The sequence below is a fragment of the Trematomus bernacchii genome, unplaced genomic scaffold (genome assembly GCF_902827165.1).
Source record: "Trematomus bernacchii unplaced genomic scaffold, fTreBer1.1, whole genome shotgun sequence".
Lineage (NCBI taxonomy): Eukaryota > Metazoa > Chordata > Actinopteri > Perciformes > Nototheniidae > Trematomus > Trematomus bernacchii.
In genome coordinates, this window is record NW_022987710.1 from 925,284 (window position 1) to 943,786 (window position 18,503).

The following is an 18,503-nucleotide window of genomic DNA, read 5'->3' on the forward strand; positions in this document are numbered from 1 at the left end:
TTAGTTTTGGCCCATAGTGGACTCCATGTTGTGTTGTGTGAAATGGGGGGGAATTAAAAGTTTAGGTCAAATAATATTTAAAATGATATAAATTGTCATATTTGTGTATGTGCCCCTGCCATTCCCCCACAAGGTTGCAACATTGATGATAAATAAATGACAAATAAAGCTTTGCCAGTTTATAACCGATGAAACATGATGGTATCAGAATAATCACTTACATGTGATGTATAGGATGCTACACAGGTCACAAAAGATAAAGTGTCAGGAGAAATAAGCTTAATCGCCATGTCGGTTTTCTTTATTGCACTCTCAAGACATAACATTAAATAGAACAATTTTAAATGTAAATAAAGTGTCAGTTGTACATGTCAGTAAACATTATATATAAAATAAAGTCATAACAGTAATAACAATATAAAATAAACTGTCCCAGGTGTAGGGATATTCTCAGCAGCATGCACACCTTAGTGCAACGTTGTGTGTCGTGTGTCAGTATTTACAAAAACTATACCAAATAAACTGTTATTAAATGCAGTTTGTCGCTCATCCTGCCGCTGCGCCGACGCTTCCTCATGGCGCAGCGCCCACACTCTCATCCTGGTGCTGCTGGCGCTCCATCTGCTGCTTGAACACTTCTGCCTGGCGCTCCATCGAGGTGAGCATCTTGTCCTCCGTTTCCTGGGCCTTGGTGAACAGCACCATCTGATCTCCACGCAGCGACTCATTCACCACGGCACGCCGGTCCTCCAACGCCTGGGCGGTGTCAAAGAAATTCGCATCCCGTGTCCGCTTTCCTAAGAGGGGAAAATAAGCAATATACAATATACAAGTTTAGTCGCCATGTAGTTTTACAACATACTAGGAATGTGTTTTTTGTATTTTCACAAATAGAATTAAGGTTTCACAAATCTGAAACTGTGTTATAAAGAATGTTTAGACCCTCTGGGATAATCCAGTCCAAATAAATCGGCTATGCAGCGATTTAAGAGGTTCAAACACGGAGGATTGTTCCTTTTTGAAGAGTGCTTCATGTATGCTTGAACTTTGTTTAATGTTGTTGAGGCAAGTTAAACATAAAATATGATGAATATTATGAAATAAACATGATTGTGAACATCAGTTCGATGCGCAACGTTCTTTCAAGACAAAGTTACAGTGTGTGTGTACTGTGTGCTCGGGGCCGGTGTTAGCCTATTATGGCTAGCATGGCTAGCTTGATCTACTGAGCAAATAAAAGTACATCTGAGACCATTATTGTGCAGATTAAAACCCCAGTGCATGTAGTTGATTTTACCTTCGTCGTCATCGTTGGCCACTGAATCCGCCGTTTGTAGTCCTGCCCGAGTTTCTTTATTTTTAGCCGGTGTGCCGTGGGGCTGTGCACATTCCCAGGTCGAGTGAAAGCTACTGAACTGGCTTCAGTGCATTCCCTGGGTCGCGTCCTCTGCGTAGATCTCCAGAAGCGCCGACACCTCCTCATCATTTCTTGATGCTTGCCATAACTGCTTTCAAAAACAAACACAACGCACGGAGCGTTGTGTTTTTGTAGCGAGGAAAAACAATGGCGGCTCTACACAACATTTTCAGAGTTGTACGGGCGTGGTTTGCAATTCGCCCAGCCAATCAGCACTGGGGCACTTTTGGAGAACTTTTCACCCACAGAAAAGTACGCTCTCTGAGTTGGCTCTAAAAATGGGGGTAAAAGTACCCGAGATTAAGTACGATTTTTGGTGTGAACGCGACTCACGGAACTAAAACGCGAAAAGTACGGTGAAAGTACTCCGGTGTGAACGCGGCTATTGTCAACTTTCCAGGAACAAAGAGGAGCAGCTTGTTGCAGTTTTCAGCTTATCCGGCATGTTTTGATTTTCTTTGTGTAGCATTTATTCTGAAAAGAAGAAAATAAAACCTTTAAAACTGTTAACCTGTTACGCACGGCCCCCCACGGTACCGGGCGGATAAACGCGTCATTTGCAGGAAACAACGTCTAAGGAATCTTAATATTTAATAAAACTATGAATGTTTTATATCCATGTAACGGGAAGAAACTCAGCTAACTGATCTTTTTAATTTTGTTTTCCAAAAAAAACCCACAATGCTAGCACTCAGCCTCTGAATTAGCCACGAGCGAAAAAATGTAACCTAAAACGGCACTTAAACTCACAATAACTCCCTTATTACTTATCCTAGATGCACAGCCAACCACTCGTTTTTGGTGTCCTGGAGACACTGAATCTAGTGGTGCCCACGTCAACACTCAGTGATAAACATTTGCGACGCTATAAACGAAAGCGTACATCATAACATGTGGAGCTAAGTAGCTAGAAACGCTAACATGGCTTACCTTGTTCAAAACTGGTCTTCAATGGCATTAAAACGATAGAAAAACGATGCTGCAGTTAATCCATAGGTTCATCCAATGTATGTGTGCCCTCTTTGAAATTATTTCTGATAATCCATAAGCAATAAAACTGCTTTTTTGTTTCCAAATGCCAGAGCTAGAATGTAGCTCCACTCTGCTTTACATTTACATGTGCGCAGCCCCCACCTTTTCTCTTCACAATGAGTGTGTGTGTGGGCCTCCCCCTTCGATTCTATTGGCTCTAACGGTCAGAAAGAGGTGTCAACCATCAAAATCGAGCAAGGGGGGCCAGAGATATAGAAAAAAAACCATTTTCACCCAAATCACCTCAGAGGTGGGGTGGTTTTGGCTAAACCTCTCTAAAAAGGTCAAATGTCACTTGTTTTGCATCAATCTTGATACAGGGTACTTATTATATGTTGTACTTTGGACTCCTAAAACTTTTAGTCTACTAACCCATCATCCAAGGGTAGTTTTCACTATCTGTAAAAAATAATTTTTGGACGGACACTATAATTTACAGTTTTTTACTATGTAAAATCTGAATTTTCTTTAAAATAAAAAACATTTATATTGATTCTGACACTTCTACATCCAACTCACAGATGTAACCTTGCTTTGATAAAAGAAATTATTCATATAACCCTTTTAGAAGTTAAGTTGTAGTAATTTGTTTTGGGCATGTCATTTTCTAGCCTGAAACATGAAAAACAGGCTTGGTGCTTAACAGGTTAACCGCCTCTGATAAAAGCCAAAAGAAGCCTGGTTTTACATTCAAAGCAAAAGTGATGAAAGTACTTCACTTTTGTTGGTTGTTGGAGCTAAATTGTGTAAACCACAATATAATTAATAGATCAGTTAATTGAAAATGCAGTTATCAACCTTTTAAACGTGTACATTTCCTGCTTACTTACTGACAAAACAAAACAATTAAAATATCACCTTGGACTTTGAGGAATAATTGACATATTTGACAAATTTCTGAAGTTTTTTGACTATTCAAAAATGTGGGGAGGATGACATTTTTTTTGAAAAAGTGAGTTAGAGATATAGTAGTGGCAATGTTGTCCTTTGCTGATTGGGTTTGCTTCTTTCTTTTCAATCCAACCCTCCAGATGGCGAAGGCAGACCAGCGTTTTGGCCAGCGGGACGGCTCTGACCAGAACTTTGACTACATGTTCAAGCTGTTGATCATCGGCAACAGCAGTGTTGGGAAAACCTCCTTCCTGTTCCGCTACGCCGACGATTCTTTCAGTAACTCTTTCGTCAGCACTGTTGGCATCGACTTCAAGGTGAAGACTGTATATCGAAACGAAAAGAGGATCAAGCTGCAGATCTGGGTGAGAATGGGAGGGTTTATGTTTGTCTCATGGTTGTCAGTTGTCTTTAAACAAAAATGTATTGGTCAGGTATAGTAGAAGATTGTCGTTTTGGTTAAAATAACTAAGTTACCTGACAAAAAATTCCAAGTTTAGATGGGGTAAAAGTCCAATGTTTTTGCGACCAGCCACCCTGACCGTCACAAAAACGAGGGGTTACGTATGATAACCCTTGTTATATAAGCACAGGCGGAGCCTCTATGGTAGGCGGAGCCTACCATAGAGTCCAGTAGAGACTGGACTCTATGGGTACTACCTTATCATGCAAGCATTCACCTACTGAGATTTCTATAGAAGTAGCCGGCCCCGGGGCGGGCCTACCTGAATGCGTGCACAAGCCCACCGTATATAAGGCGGCCACGCCTCCCGTTCCTGTCATCCTACACTTCTCTTCAGCGAGCAGCATAGGACAGACAGGGCCCCGAGTAGAGGGCTCCGCCTGTGCTTATATAACAAGCAGGGTGTGTACGGGTGCTGGAAATCCTTGAAAATGCTTGAAATTGTACGAGGTGTTTTCAAGGTTTGAAAAGTGCTTGAATTTTGGGAATGGTGCTTGAATTTGGGATAAAGTGCTTGAAATTGTAAATGCTTTACTTTGCTTTTTAGATTAAAAGAAAATAAAGAAGTCGGAGCGCGCTTAATTGCTTCGCTTTACATAAAACAGCTCCGCTCCGGCCTTCCCGCGCAATGCGCGTGACCGGCAAGTGTTTTTGTTACGTGTGTGACCTGGGCATTCTGATGAGAGTGATAGATGACAGTATGCCAGGAGGTTGCCGTTTCAACGAGCGTTGGCTAGCAGAAGACAAATACAAGCCATGGCTAAGACGAGGGTCAAGCGAAGCCCAAGAGTAACCTCCTGCAAAGTGTGCAACAATAACGATGCGAGAGTCTGCGCTGACGCATCCTAAGATTTCTCAGTTCGGCTGTCTGTGAACCAGGGCTTGTTATGTTGAAACTCACCCTGGTGTATACTTTTACTCATCACTCAGCATTCATATAAAATCAATCGGCCCTGATTAGCTTCACTAATGGCAGTGCCTTCTCTCATACCCCACACACACACACACACACACACACACACACACACACACACACACACACACACACACACACACACACACACACACACACACACACACACACACACACACACACACACACACACACCGTGTATCAGCTTTGTTGTTGCTTCTGTTGAGGATACCTTTGTTGGATTTTAGTGTTGTTATTATTGGAAAGCCAGCTGCTTCCATCGGGGGCCGAGCAAACAGGTAAGAGACAAACGGAAAGAAACGATGACACACCACCATTTAACACCGGGGTAACACGCACGCGCGCACACACACACACACACACACACACACACACACACACACACACACACACACACACACACACACACACACACACACACACACACACACACCTTTTTAAAGTCTTTGCCCCAAGAGGTCTCTTTAATTGCCAATGAGGACTAGTGTATTAGTGTTTCTTCAAACTCGCTGTGTGTGTGTCAGCGAAAGAGTGAGCAAGCGTGAAGAGCTGCTGCCATGGCAACAACATTACCAATGATGATGATACAAGCTGTAGCAGAAGTCTATGTGTTTTGGTTTTCTTTATCCTCCAAGCAGCTTGTTGTTGTTATAGCAGTAATATTAAACACTAATAATACAGTAAACTAACTAACTAGTAAAACTATTAACAATAGTATAATATTATAGCCCGTTTGCCCATGGTGAGATGACGAGGCTTCATTAAAAATAAACCTCTTTTTAGTGAATTACTGAGTTTGGGCAAGTTAATAACGTTTTAATGAAGTTGACTACAGTATATTCATATTTGTCAGTGCTTTCATGTCAATTCGGCTTACATAAACATAAATGATCGTGAAGATAATGATTAAATTAGGATTAAAAATCGGTAGTGAGAGCCGTGCTGCATTCACATGAGTTCCATCATTTAATTTGAGCAGGTCTCCCTTGAAAAAGAGAGCAATGATCTCAATGGGATACACCTGGATAAATAAAGGTTTGAAATGAAATGTCCTCCCGTCGGATGTGATATAAAAACAAACCGATTATTTTTGTAGTTGTCAACTCATGTGGATTAAACCACATTTATTAGTGCTTTCACGTCAATTCGGCGAACATATGATACATTAAATGATCGTGAAGATGATGATTAAAAATCATTTGTTTGAGCAGGTCCTGATGAAAAAACAAACCGATGGTTTTTTACTTACGCCAACGTGGATTAAACAACATTATTTTGTTAAATAAAAACATGGTGATGTTTTGTAAATGATTACATGTGTCTTATTTAGCACAGAATATGATCCTATCCGTGACATATGACGCCCTCTACTGGACTCTATGGGTACTACCTTATCATGCAAGCATTCACCTACTGAGATTTCTATAGATGTAGCCGGCCCCGGGGCGGGGCTACCTGAATGCGTGCACAAGCCCGCCATATATAAGCGGCCACGCCTCCCGTTCCCGTCATCCTACACTTCTCTTCAGCGAGCGAGATACAACTGAAGCAGAGAAAGTAAGACGTTTGAAGAAGAAATAGTTATCATACCTCCATGGAGTCGCCACTTCTAGAGACCCGGGCCTGTCCTTCGTGCCCTGGCTTAAATAGCGGGCGCCGATCCCCACCACCTCTGCTTCGAGTGCTTGGGGGACCAGGATATGGCCGAGGCGGTGCCATTCACGTTCGCCATTCACGTTTGCCATTCCAGCGGGGCGGATGGCTCCGTTTGCCGTTGTCGGGCACTTCCGGGTCCGGCGTCCATGGAAGTCCACCGCCCAGGGCTGTACTTCCCCCTAGGTGATGACCAGGGTGGCGGAGCGCAGCTGCTCCCAGCCGGCAGCAGGCAGAGAGCTGAAAAGAGCTCTGCCCCGCTACCACGTGACAGGGCGGCTGCAAATAAACACGGGTGTGTTGGGCATCTCGCTCATTGCTAGAGATGCCCCCACCTCACCAGATCAAAGCGATTATTTGGCCGCAAGGCCAAATTAGTAGCTTGGTCTACGGTGTGGCCGCCACCGCTGCCTGCCGTGTGATGTCCCAGGGGGGTCACGCCGCATGGCACTTTCCAAAAGGACCGTGTTGATCTCCTGGGAGCCCCCGTGTTTACGGAAGGGCTCTTTGGATCGATCTCCTTGGTCACGTGGGTGAGGAGTAGTCGCAGCGTGGCTGCTTCTTGCTCATCCCCAGAGGAAAGAACAATGATTGCATTTATCCCAGAGTAAGAGTCATCTCTCTCCACAATGCCACATTTCCCCATAATGTCCGTTTCAAAGAGACGGCATTATGACGGGGCGTGCGCCCCTAGCACTTGGTACATGTAATAAAAACACATCTTGGGATCTTAGGCAATAGCTACTTGCGACTCTCTGTGATATCAGTGAGCAGATGTAAGGTGGTAGTTTACCCAGCATGGCTTTATAAATGAACATGTACCAATGACAGAGTCTCCGAACAGTAAGTGATGGCATACTTGCCCTGGCATACAGGGTACAGTGATGAGTAAGTGCTTTACAGTTTGTAACAAATCTCAGCGCACTGTGATAGGCGGCATCTAACTTGACACACACACACACACACACACACACACACACACACACACACACACACACACACACACACACACACACACACACACACACACACACACACACACACACACACACACACACACACACACACACACACACACACACACACACACACACACACACACACACACACACACACACACACACACACACACACACTGTATTGTATTATTGTATGAGAGAGGTTCCAGAGGCCTGTACTACGAAGCTGGTTCAACCTAACCTGGATATGTTTGAGTTAGCCGGTTGGCCCAATCCAAAACATACGCGCTCTGGCTAAACTGTACTACGACGCTGGTTATCAAGTGGATCGCTCAAGCCAGCCGTGTCCTATCTAGTTAGGTGCGCTTTCACATGAAAGGGGTAGTATTTGGAGCATTCGACCAATCTCAAACACGGACAAGCGTACTGACAGCGCAGCGTCATACTTCCTGAATGAAAAGTGAACTTTAATATTAGTCAAATATGAAGAAGTTAAACTTTAAACATCCATGACTTAAACACTTTATCCAGGATAAAAGCCACATAGCTGCACCTGCAAGGTGAATACAGCTGGTAAAAGAAAAAGTGTTTGAATGCGTACATTAACAGGTTTATGAAATCACTGCCAAGACACGAGTGGATCTGACTTTAATTAGGAGAATTTGACTCGAGTGTTTCATCAACTTAATGTGTTGCTTAAAATAATACTTCTGCATACAGTATGTGACACTGTGAGTGTTGCACGGCCAGATACGGCTCAAGAAGCTGACTCAAATAAGGAAAATACGATACATTATGATGTGATATGATATGAATGATAATGGAACACATCGACGTCTGCACTCACAGTGCCGCGGACTGTACTTAATGTTACTCTGATCCGGTTACTTATGTCGTGGCAGATATTTAAGTAAGCTTTCTTAACGCTAATATTATAATAGTTTGATTGCTCTGAAGATGGGAGGGGATATTCTATTAATTTTCACGTTCACACAGTCAGTTGATTTTGGCCGGCCGTCTTTCCTGCAACGGCAGTTTTTCTGTATTTCCTCTATCCTGTAATATGAATTGATCGCTTTAAACTCCGCACACGGAGCTCTGATTGGTCAGCAGGCGGTGCTTTCACTGAGTTGATCTCTTAGCCTGCCACCTAACCTGCTCCGGAGCAGGTTTGCCGCTCAGCATAAGTTACCATGGAAATCTAGCCTGCTAAAAAGAGAACCAGCGTCGTAGGACCGGAAAGCCCGAGATTTCCCTGAAGTTAACCGGCTAAGCGAAAATCCAGCTTCGTAGTACAGGCCTCAGGTTGAATTGAGGCGAATATTTGTAATGTTCAGAGGTTGTTGTGTTTACTATTCATGAGAATATTTGTCATTGTTCAAATGATAATAAACAAACATATAAAGCATATTTGTCCACTCATATGTTGATAAGAGTATTCAAAACTTGAAAAATATCCCTCTGGTACATTTAGAACAGATAAAAAATGTGCGATTAATTTGCGATTACCGTAATTTTGGACTATAAGCCGCAACTTTTTTCCCATTTTTCGACCCTGCGGCTTATATAACGGTGCGGCTAATCTATGGATTTTTACAGCTCCGACGACTTGCTCTGAAAACACGGAGGAACAAAACAACAAACGAGTGAAACAAAGCGTATATTAAAGCCCGGGAAATATACCCGTTTTGACGCTGTTTCAGGAGTGCCTCTAACATTGTTTTGAAGGCCTGTTGCTAGCTGCGGGGGATCCTCGGGCTAGCCCTGTAGACACCGGGCCGAGAGAGCGCAAGGGACTGGGACAGGAGCTCCGCGGGATAACGACCAGGTTTGACTGACCCTGCCAGTCCTATCTTATAACACAAAGAAGACGTAACCTCTCCTAAATTTGAAAGTTGAAAAGTTTGTGTGTCTGAAACGCTATGTGATACAGTACAGTTTACACAGCACAGTACATGTTCTGTAGCTACTATTGCACTAAATGGTAACACTTGAATACGTTATGCAAATATGCAACTTGTTTGTTGAAATGTTAATAAATGGGAGCTTCCTCAAACAGCCATCTCTTTCCCGACAATCCCCTCTGTGCACGAACCCTTAGATATGGTAATTAAACATTAAAACACCTGCGGCTTATAGTCCAGTGCGGCTTATATATGTACACATCATTCAATTTAGCTGCTGCGGCTTATATTCAGGTGCGCCTTATAGTCCGAAAATTACGGTAATCGCGATTAACTATGGACAATCATGCGATTAATCGCGATTAAATATTTTAATTGACTGACAGCCCTAATAAATAGGTGTCCCCGGTGTGTCAAGGAACTCACGCAGCGTCAGAAAATAAAACCCTCTCTCTTTTCCTCCGTACCCAAATCTCTAAAAACGGGGGTACAACGGAGCTGATCCAGATTTGCGGCCGATATGATGTAATATCGGTGTCGGAGCCACAGCACTATCAGAAGCGTTGCTATCAGAAACAATGCCTGACTGTTTTGGGCGTAATATGGTCGGTGTTTACATTAGCATCGCTAACACTCAGAGCTAACCTGTACTGGAGAGAGCATGTGTGTGAAGAAGCAGGAAATAAAAAGGAACTTTCACAAAACAAAATGTGCGTTACATTTGCAGGTAATTTAACCTCTCAATTAATGTTCATAATCATTAAGCCATCCAGGCTTCTTTCTGACCCTAGTAGTTCTGTGGATGTCATCATCCAATGATAGTGCAGGCCCAGGCTCCGGAACAGGAGCGTCCTTTGCACTTTCTGGGAACAGAGCGAGGTGAGTAGCATTCCATGTGCGTCTGTCCTCCAGCACAAATAGAGCACAAAGGCTCTTTGTATCACCTTCGCAGGTCCCTGGAACTTTGACAGTCCCGTCTTCCATAGGTTAAAGGTAGGGTAGGTAAGTTTGAGAAACCGGCTCGAGATACACTTTTTGTTATATTCCATGGAATGCTCTTAACATCCCGATAGCAATGAATATCTTAACCTGTTAAGCACCAAGCCTGTTTTTCATGTTTCAGGCTCGAAAATGACATGCCCAAAACAAATGACTACAACTTAACTTCTAAAAGGGTTATATGAATAATTTCTTTTATCAAAGCAAGGTTACATCTGTGAGTTGGATGTAGAAGTGTCAGAATCAATATAAATGTTTTTTATTTTAAAGAAAATTCAGATTTTACATAGTAAAAAACTGTAAATTATAGTGTCCGTCCAAAAATTATTTTTTACAGATAGTGAAAACTACCCTTGGATGATGGGTTATGTTGGAGCAGAACACCTATTGGGGTGGCTGATAGCCCCCCCTCTGCTGCGCGCCGTTCGTTGGATGAGGCTGATCTACATTTAATAAAGAAAGGAATTGAAAACACCGGAATCAAAAGTTATAACAATTATCTGAGTTTACTGGTAGGAAACAAAACCCGTATACAAGTTTTACAGAGTACTCCGGGCTTCAGGTTTGTGATGCGGTTTACAGGTAGACAGACCAGCTTTCAGAAAACCAGAAGTACGGACTTCAGGTTTGTGATGCGGTATACACTTCTCTAGACCAGCGTTTCAGCAAACAAGAAGCATTTTACATACAAAAACAACAGTATTCATATCCATATTTTGGGGCGGAGATGTGTCGACTCTTCCTTCCCATTTTACTCCGAAGCGAATCAGAGAGTCCGTGGGGAGGAGCTGTGTGAGCTGCTCACTCCCCCAGGTGTCCTTACTGGTTGGATCCACCTCTGGCCGGGTTCAATACAGCGAATCAGAGTTCTGACCAGAACGTGAGATTCTAAGGTTCCACAAGGTCAAAGTCAATCTTATCTCTATCTCTATTTCACATAAACTGTTACTCTCAGGCAATTAAACATTGTATACAGATATAATGAGCCCAGAAAGAACATAATGATACCCAGAATGAACCTTGAAAAGAACATGTGTGTGTGCTCTGGTGGAAGGAGGTGTATGTGTGTGTAACAGGATCTCTGGGTCAGTGAGTTGTAAGTGAGAAGACATTATATATGGGATTACTTAAAACAGTTCAAACAATACATGTTCACTTCAATACAGTTTAGAATCATATCTTTTTACTTCAGTTAGTAGACTAAAAGCTTTAGGAATCCAAAGTACAACATATAATAAGTACCCTGTATCAAGATTGATGCAAAACAAGTGACATTTGACCTTTTTAGAGAGGTTTAGCCAAAACCACCCCACCTTTGAGGTGATTTGGGTGAAAATGAGTTTATTTCAATATCTCTGGCCCCCCTTGGTCGATTTGGATGGTTGACACCTCTTTCTGACCGTTAGAGCCAATATAATCGAAGGGGGAGGCTCCCACACACACATTGTGAAGAGAAAAGGTGGGGGCTGCGCGCATGTAAATGTGCAGCAGAGTGAAGGATTTCTAGCTCTGGCATTTGGAAACGAAAAAGCAGTTTTATTGCTGATGGATTATCAGAAATAATTTCAAAGAGGGCACAGATACATTGGATGAACCTATGGATTAACTGCAGCATCGTTTTTTTATCGTTTTAATGCCATTGAAGACCAGTTTTGACCAAGGTAAGCCATGTTAGCGTTTCTAGCTACTTAGCTCCACATGTTATGATGTACGCTTTCGTTTATAGCGTCGCAAATGTTTATCACTGAGTGTTGAGGTGGGCACCACTAGATTCAGTGTCTCCAGGACACCAAAAACGAGTGGTTGGCTGTGCATCTAGGATAAGTAATAAGGGAGTTATTGTGAGTTTAAGTGCCGTTTTAGGTTACATTTTTTCGCTCGTGGCTAATTCAGAGGCTGAGTGCTAGCATTGTGGTTTTTTTAAAAAAAAGAAAAATTAAAAAGATCAGTTAGCTGAGTTTCTTCCCGTTACATGGATATACAACATTCATAGTTTTATTAAATATTAAGATTCCTTAGACGTTGTTTCCTGCAAATGACGCGTTTATCCGCCCGGTACCGGGCGGATGGTGCGTAACAGGTTAAAGGGCCCATGTCATGGCCATTTCCACTGATCATAATTACATTGTTGAGGTATACTAAAATAGATTTATGCTGTGCAATTTTCCAAACTCACATTGGTTTCGCATACAGCATCTCTGTAAAGTATGTGTATTCAGCAGTATTCACTCTCTCCACTAAACGACTCGTTGGAGCTCTTGCCCCCCCCCTCCCTGTGAGCCTAGTGTGCTCCGATTGGTCAGCTCGGCCACTCTGTTCTGATTAATCAACCACCAGAGAGGCTCCGCCCATGTCTAACAGTGCTTTTTTCGGCTCGCTCTCGGAACATTAGTCTTATAATGGCGTCGGTACAGCCGTATATTTTATACGCTAACTAACCGAACTGTACCTACAACTGTTGTTATAGAAGAGTGTGACGGCCCCAGGGCCTTTGTGCAGGTGTGTTGCAGGTCTTACGATGGGGTGGAGCTGAAGAGGCTAATCAGCGCGATCACGGACACCTGGCCGGAGCCGAGGTGCTATTAAGCCCAGCTGCCCGGAGTCACACGGCGGCCCCTGTCTCTCTCCAAAGTGGCTGCAGAAGGACGAACTCGGCGATCCTCTCCCCTCGACCACCTATCTCTGCATTTACCACAATAAATGTGCCGTGGTTTTGTAAACTTGTGTATGTCTCCTTGTCTTTCCGTTGTGGCCTACGAGCCGGTCATAACAAAGTTATTTTTACCTGTAATAAACTACTACTGTTTGATGAGAAATCAAATCATGGTTTGCTATATATGAATGATATGTTATAGGAGCAAATAATTCAGGGAAGAAAGGATAGGCCTACTAAGTATTTCCATTAAACTTTATTTTTAGAAATGTACAAAATGAACATAAATATACATATATACACGGTATATCATCAATTCCTCCCCGTTGTCAGCATATTGCCTATCGCAGCCGGGGCTTTTTAGGACGATGCATCAGTGTGGTAGTCCCGTCCCCGTCATGTATTGTCCGGCAGGATCTGGCTGGACGAAATCAAATGCAAATCACAAAATATTAGAGAAACTTAGTTGTTTTAGATTCGTTAGTAGTAGTTGTGGTAGGAGTGTGGATCTAATCCATCTAATGAACAGCTTGCCAGCTAATATGCTAACCTAGCTTTCTTGTTTACTTTGGTAGCTAACACGATATGAACGCTAGCTCGGAGGAACGGCAACTATAATGTAGTGTAATAAAACTACTATGAACAAAAGCTAGTGGTTTATATTAGGCTAGCAATAACGTGTTTATAATTGCAATCTTATACGGGTAGTCTGCTACGTTCGGTCATTCATTGTAACTGGCATGAATACATTGTTTTCCGCTAGCATGTATAGCTAGCCTCATTAGCTATACATGCAGTATGTACATGTACTGTCACAATGTACGGTAAATCACCCGGAGTATACTGTATGAGTATTCCGTGTGTGACTGCAGACATTCTCCTGCCATGACAAACATGTAAGGCCATCTGCTGACATTGTAGTTGATATATTTAAACGCTAGCAACGTCGTTAGCCCAGTAAGCTGGGCTTGTTTAGTGTAATAAAACCACTATGAACAAAAGCTAGTGATTCATATTAGGCTAGCAAGAACGTGTTTACAATTGCAATCTTATACGGGTAGTCTGCTACATTCATTGTAGCTGGCATAACAAAAATGTTTTCTCGAGCAAACCCATGTCTAGCTCCGTTGGTTAGCTCGGTAGCATACACGCTACGCCAGCTATAATGTAATTACGTTTCGCGACTGACCGTACGGCAAATCACCCGGAGTATACTGTCTGAGTATTTTGTGTGTGAATGCAGACATTCTCCTGCTATGAGATACATGTATGCAAGGCCATCTGCTGATATTAGAGTTGATATATGGAAACGCTAGCAACTTAGTTAGCACAGTTAGCACTGTGTCAATATCTTAGCAGTCCGACACAGTTTACACATTTAAACAGTCTTGTTTGATAAATACACAAATAACAATGCAAACTTACAGGTTGTGTACCCGAATCTTCCCCTGCTCCAAACGGTCCAAACAAACTAGGAATAGCATCGTCCTTCAGTTTCAAATGCTGTGCATATCCGGCCTCAAACTGGGCAATGTTTTGGAAGCTTTCGTCTGTGAAATGCCGCGCACACAGTAACGTTCTTCGAACCTCTGAAGGAACAGTGTTAAAAAGACATTTCAACCACTGACTTCGTCGTGGTTCTTCCGTCGGTAGGAAAAACAGCTCAGATTTCTCCTCACATTTCAGGAAACAGGTCCTTGGCAGTGGCATGACTGGATCGATTGTGAACTGAACCAGAGCTTCCAACAGTAAATGTTAGGCTGGCAGAGGGTGCGGCCAGTGCCGCTGGGTGTGGCCATAGCTCTTCCGGATTGGTCCATTTTGTTCCGGGTACCGCATGACATCATGCGGTACCCGGAAGAATCAAATGGACAGTGACGTATCTCCAACGAGGCGTTTTGGGGAGGTATTTTCTGTGTTAGAGTTTTACTCGCTACAGGGTGTACTTTGAGGGTTTTGACTCTGCACACCGTTTACATGCATAAAAACCTTCATAACACACAAGGGGACGGGTAATAACCGGAAAAGCATGACATGGGAGCTTTAACAAAACTCAACGTGACCAAAGACAAACACAAAGGCAAGACAAAAGAATTAGCGACGTGGCTGCTCTCCCAGAACAGGTCCTCTGCGGGGAGAGAGATCGAGACTCTGGCTCAGGCCTTTCAGTCCTCCGGTACCAGCAGCCAGGTGTCCTCAATCAGTACTAACACAAACAGAGGGAGAACATGAAAGGGCCATACCCACACCACAGGAGACAGTAAAGCAGGGGTCGTCACAGCCTCTAATAAAGACATAGGACTAAAATAATACGTGTTTAATTCAGCCCAGATGCGGTGACTGCAGGCCAAATCCATTAATTAATGCGACATATATTGAAGGTGTTCAAAGTTGCACGTATGAGGCGCAGTGAGAACCACGCACCTGTCAGACTATAGCGAATGGGCACATTTACATTTCAGGAGAATAATGAAGATGTGATTGGTTGTTCCACTCTCCGTTTCTCACGAGACCAGCGCGCTGCTGTTTACATTAGTGTGGACTGGACCGACTGAAACTGACGGCAAGAATATAATAGGTATAGAATGACGAAGCAGAAAGTAAGTTAGCGAACATTATGAGCCACATTTCTTTCTATATTGTAGCCTGATGTGCACATCGACTGTCAACAAAACAGTTTCTCAGTCCAATGCTAAGTTAGTGGCAGGCCCTGTGTGACTGGAGACTATAAGGCTACAAAAAACCCAAACATGTCCTTAATGTTACTCAAGGCAAATATATGTAATATAACCGTTAGACTGCAGCTAACTGTGGGGTTACAAACCACTCATACTGTGAGTGAATAACTTGAGATGGTTATGTTGTCTAAAGGGGAGACAATAATTATGGTATTAGGCCATGCAAATACAGGGTCAACTAAGTGATAAAATAAGTGTTGTATAATATATGTTCTTGAATAATGTTATTTCAGAAATAGTTGTTAATGTAATGATTACATGTTCTCCTTATTCAGTTCCACTTTCAGAAGATGCTGATGGTGATGACCCTGAGGGAGAGATTCAGGCAGAGCTCAGTGCTAGGACAGAACTGGCAGGTACAGAGGAATGTTTCAATAGGCTATGACTATGAAAACACTGAACAAAACCAAAGGAAATGTAATGACAACAGTATAAGCAAGCTATGTTCATGTTCTCTCAATAAGTTAATATATAGTTATTGTAAAGGCTAAGCCAACGCTTTAAGCCTCTGGGGATCCGCTATGTTGGCGTAATTGACGCACACAAAGTTTGCTGCTGAATAAAAGTCTGAAACAAAGTTTCCAGTTCGATACAGTCCATTTATTTCCTTTTCACTGGTTTCCATTTAACTTGCTTCTTTCTATCATTCACCATACACGATATTACGGTTCACACCTTTTGCAAATGTTTGTAATCCCGTGTTTGTGTGTGTGCTCTGTGTGTGTGTGTTCTCCGTGTGTGGTCCGTGTGTGGTCAAAAACGGTATGGCCTTCCGGCGGAACCTCTAACCACAAACATAGGTTCCTACCTTTATACCCACCGTGTTAATTGGCTCCTACACACCGGCCCCTAATTGGTAGTACAGGTATCAATTCAATGCAAACAATTAAGGAGCCAAATGTGAAAATCATTTTTCAATACATAGAAATGCACATTCTACACTTCTTGTACTAAACATAGTTTAATAATAGGTCGCACAATAATGCTGGTCTTGGTTGTTAATGTACTTCAGAACTGAAGTACTGTCTGTCCAAAACACAGACTCATCCAAATTAAGTTGAAGCTCTGATTTTAACATTATATCCACTCTGGCAGCCAGAACAGCAGCTGTTAGTTCCAGTCGTGGAATGGTTACAATTTGTATGGGTGTAACTCTAGCCTTTCCTTATAGGAAAGCAACATGAACATCGCCTTTGCAGTTCAGTAGTCTGATGTAAGTTACAGTCCCGTAGCCATTTTCACTGGCATCAGCAAAGTGATGTAGTTGAGAGTGTATCGGTTCACCAAAGTCCTTTGGCTTCATACATCTGTCCACTTTGTGTGATGCCAACAACTTAATGTCCTCCAACCACCGTCTCCACTGTTGTACGATATCTGGTGGCATGGCATCATCCCATCCACAGCTTCTCCTGCAAAGCTCTTGTTGCATTATCTTGGCTGGCAAAGTGACTGGTGCCAAAATACCCAAAGGATCATACACCAAGCTTGTTGTGGATAGCATGCCACGTCTGGTTGGAGCCTGTTGTTTCACTTCCATCTTAAACTTAAAAGGAATCTGACTCGACGCACCAGAGTAGTCCCAAAGCTCTCTCAAGAGGAATATTGTCTCTATCCAGATCCAGGTCCTTTAGCTCTTTAGCCTTCTGCTCTTCTGCAATTGTCTGCAAAACTGCCCGACTATTGCTGATCCATTTTTCCAGCACAAAACCTCCTCTTTTACAGAGAGCATTAAGATCTTCAACCATTTGTATTGCTGCCTTCTCTGAGCCCAAACCCATCAAACAGTCATCCACATAGAAATTCCGCTTAACCGCTTCAACAGTCTCAGCAGAAAAGTCAGACTTGTTGTCGTCAGTAGTTTTCCTTAGCGCATAGCTAGCGCAACTGGGAGAAGAGACAGCCCCAAACAAATGCACCGTCATTCTGTATTCCTGGATCTCTCTGGTGAAGTCTCCCTCTGGCCACCAGAGAAAACAAAGGAAATCTCGGTCTTCTTCTGTGACTTTGACCTGGTGAAACATAGCCCGTATGTCGCCCATGAATGCCACAGGTTCCTGCCTGAAACGAGTGAGAACTCCAAGCAGTGAACTGGTGAGGTTGGGACCTTGATAAAGTTCATCGTTTAATGATGTTCCTTTAAATGTGGCACCACAATCAAACACCACTCGGAGAGAACCTTTTCGTGGATGGTAAACACTGTGGTGTGGGATGTACGATAATTTTCCACTGCCACAGTGCTGCTGTGTTGGTACCTGTTCACATAACCCTTTTCAATCACTCCATTCAGAAAGCTGGCATATTCCTTATGCAACATTGGGTTACTCACAAATCTTTTCCTCAATCCAAGTAGCCTTTGCTTTGCCACTGCAAAGTTGTTTGGAAGAAGGATGTCAGGTGTTTTAAGGGGCAACTTCAGGCTGTAACTGTTGTCCTGTCGTGTTGCAGATGTATTCATGATTTCCATAAATTGTTGGTCTTCCCTTGACATCTCTTTTTCCTCTGAGGGCTTTTCATTAAAGTCATGATTATACTGACTGCTAAGCATGAGCTCCAATTTGGAAATAGAAATCCTATTCACTACAACAGAAGAAAGCTCCATGTCAACATCGCTGCTTCCATGTAAAGGACCATTGATGACCCATCCCAACACTGTTCTTATAGCGTATGGGCCATTTCCACAACTGTTGACAATTTCCCAAGGTTCCAATATCTTGGGAGCGTTGGTTCCAATCAACATGTCAACATTGGCATTTATGCTGGGGATATGAATTTTTGACAAATGATTCCACCCCTTCACATCTGCGGCTGTAGCAATGTTTTCTTTGGTTACTGGCATTTGCTTCTGTGTGAGGACTTCTGG

At 42.9% G+C, this 18,503-nt stretch overlaps 1 protein-coding gene across 1 annotated transcript in view; it reads left to right on the plus strand.

The window, feature by feature from the left end:
- rab3b (RAB3B, member RAS oncogene family) overlaps positions 1 to 18,503 on the plus strand; it is a 96,611-nt gene that overhangs the window by 11,931 nt on the left and 66,177 nt on the right. The window contains exon 2 of the mRNA XM_034140940.1: positions 3,481 to 3,705. Within this exon, the coding sequence (XP_033996831.1) occupies positions 3,481 to 3,705 (225 nt within the window). The remainder of the gene's footprint in view (positions 1 to 3,480; positions 3,706 to 18,503) is intronic.